The 1494-nt window shown below is 36.7% G+C and overlaps 1 protein-coding gene across 1 annotated transcript in view; it reads left to right on the top strand.

The window, feature by feature from the left end:
• Window positions 1-948: 948 nt before the first annotated feature.
• LOC144975578 (uncharacterized) overlaps window positions 949-1494 on the top strand; it is a 1307-nt gene continuing 761 nt past the window's right edge. The window contains exon 1 of the mRNA XM_078919741.1: window positions 949-1360. Within this exon, the coding sequence (XP_078775867.1) occupies window positions 949-1360 (412 nt within the window). The remainder of the gene's footprint in view (window positions 1361-1494) is intronic.

Raw genomic sequence — 1494 nt, 5'->3', positions numbered from 1 at the left:
AGGAGGGAATTTACACGAGACAAAACTTTAGAGGAATTCACATGTTTCGGTTTGTTTTTCATCATTTATTTGTAATAGTATGTCGCTAAGTTGTCAGATTTTATAATTTTACATATTTTTTGTATCAAACATACTGGAGAAAATTGAAGAAATTATTGTAACAAATATTTTAGCCCATCACCCAACTCTTCCCATTGAAATATATGAATGTTCACCCCTAAGCCACGATGAGGCCCAGTACTTCCGACTTGGTTAGGGGAAAATTGTCCTCCGGAGGACGGATGAAATAAAACACTTACGGAAGGCTGTGGAGATATCCAGTGTCTTGTGGATGTTTTCTCTTTAATCATTAAAACCTTCTGTCAGATGTGGATAATATCTGTTTGAAATGAGACTAAATACTGATAAATATATCATATAAACACGGTAAAAACATTGGAAACCTTTATTCACCATTAAATAATCAATATATTAAAAACGAATTAAAACTATGTACAATATTTCTTCTCATTCTAGTCTAAGAACAACTATAATAAAACTTTTAGCTTTTATAAAGAGCAATATCCACTAAATGCAATAATATGCGCTTTTCAAAAAGTCCCAAGCCAGCATAAAAACCTAAAATGTAAAGACGAGACAATACGATTGTGAACAGCTCTTTCGTTTTGGGGGTTCTCATTTTACAATTAAATCATTTAGTGTTGATGAGAAAGACAAGCAAGAGACAGGAAAAATTCATGGGACAAAAAATGAGAAAGAAAGGGCTGGAAAACTAAATGACTACAGAAAAGTTAGAAGGCAAAATAGCGCCTGCCTGGCCGCGAAAAAAAGATGTTGGACGGTTTGACAAAATGGACAGGGACAACTAGGAACAAAACCGAAAAGAGGATTAGAAAAGATGTAGACATAAGTGAAGAGTAGTTTAGATTTGTTGCTGGTAAAAGTACAATGGGTGCTATATTTTCACTAAAAGTGACCGCAGAGAAGTATAGAGAAATGCAAAGAGAAATACATTGTGTCTTCATTGACTTGGAAAAAGCATATGCTGGGGTATCAAGAGAAGAAATGCAATACTGCCTAAGAGCACAGGGGGTAACAGAGAAATATATAAAATTTATCCAAGATGTGCACGAAGGAAACAAGACAATGATAAGGATGGACACTCTTGTCTCAACTGAGCCATTTAATGTAAGAGCTGGATTACATCAGGGGTCTGCTTTCGTCCTACTGCTGTTTGTAATAGTTATTGATGTTCTCACAGAACCCATTCGGCGTGAGGCACCATGGAACATGAGGTATGAGGATGACGTGGTACTTTTGAATGATACAAAAGCTGAGGCGGAAAAGGGGCTGGAGACGAGTGTATTTGTGCACCAAACAACAGAGAGCAGGATCACCAATAAAGAAAGGAGGAGAGGATGTGCCAGATACAAACCAATACTTTGGAACAACCATACAAGAGAAAAAAGGGACGCCCAAAGACTAGCTGTTTGG

This window comes from Berghia stephanieae, chromosome 6 (genome assembly GCF_034508935.2).
Source record: "Berghia stephanieae isolate SIO BIC M18660-M18661 chromosome 6, UCSD_Bste_1.3, whole genome shotgun sequence".
Taxonomy (NCBI): domain Eukaryota; kingdom Metazoa; phylum Mollusca; class Gastropoda; order Nudibranchia; family Aeolidiidae; genus Berghia; species Berghia stephanieae.
This window is presented reverse-complemented; position numbering and strand designations above follow the sequence as displayed.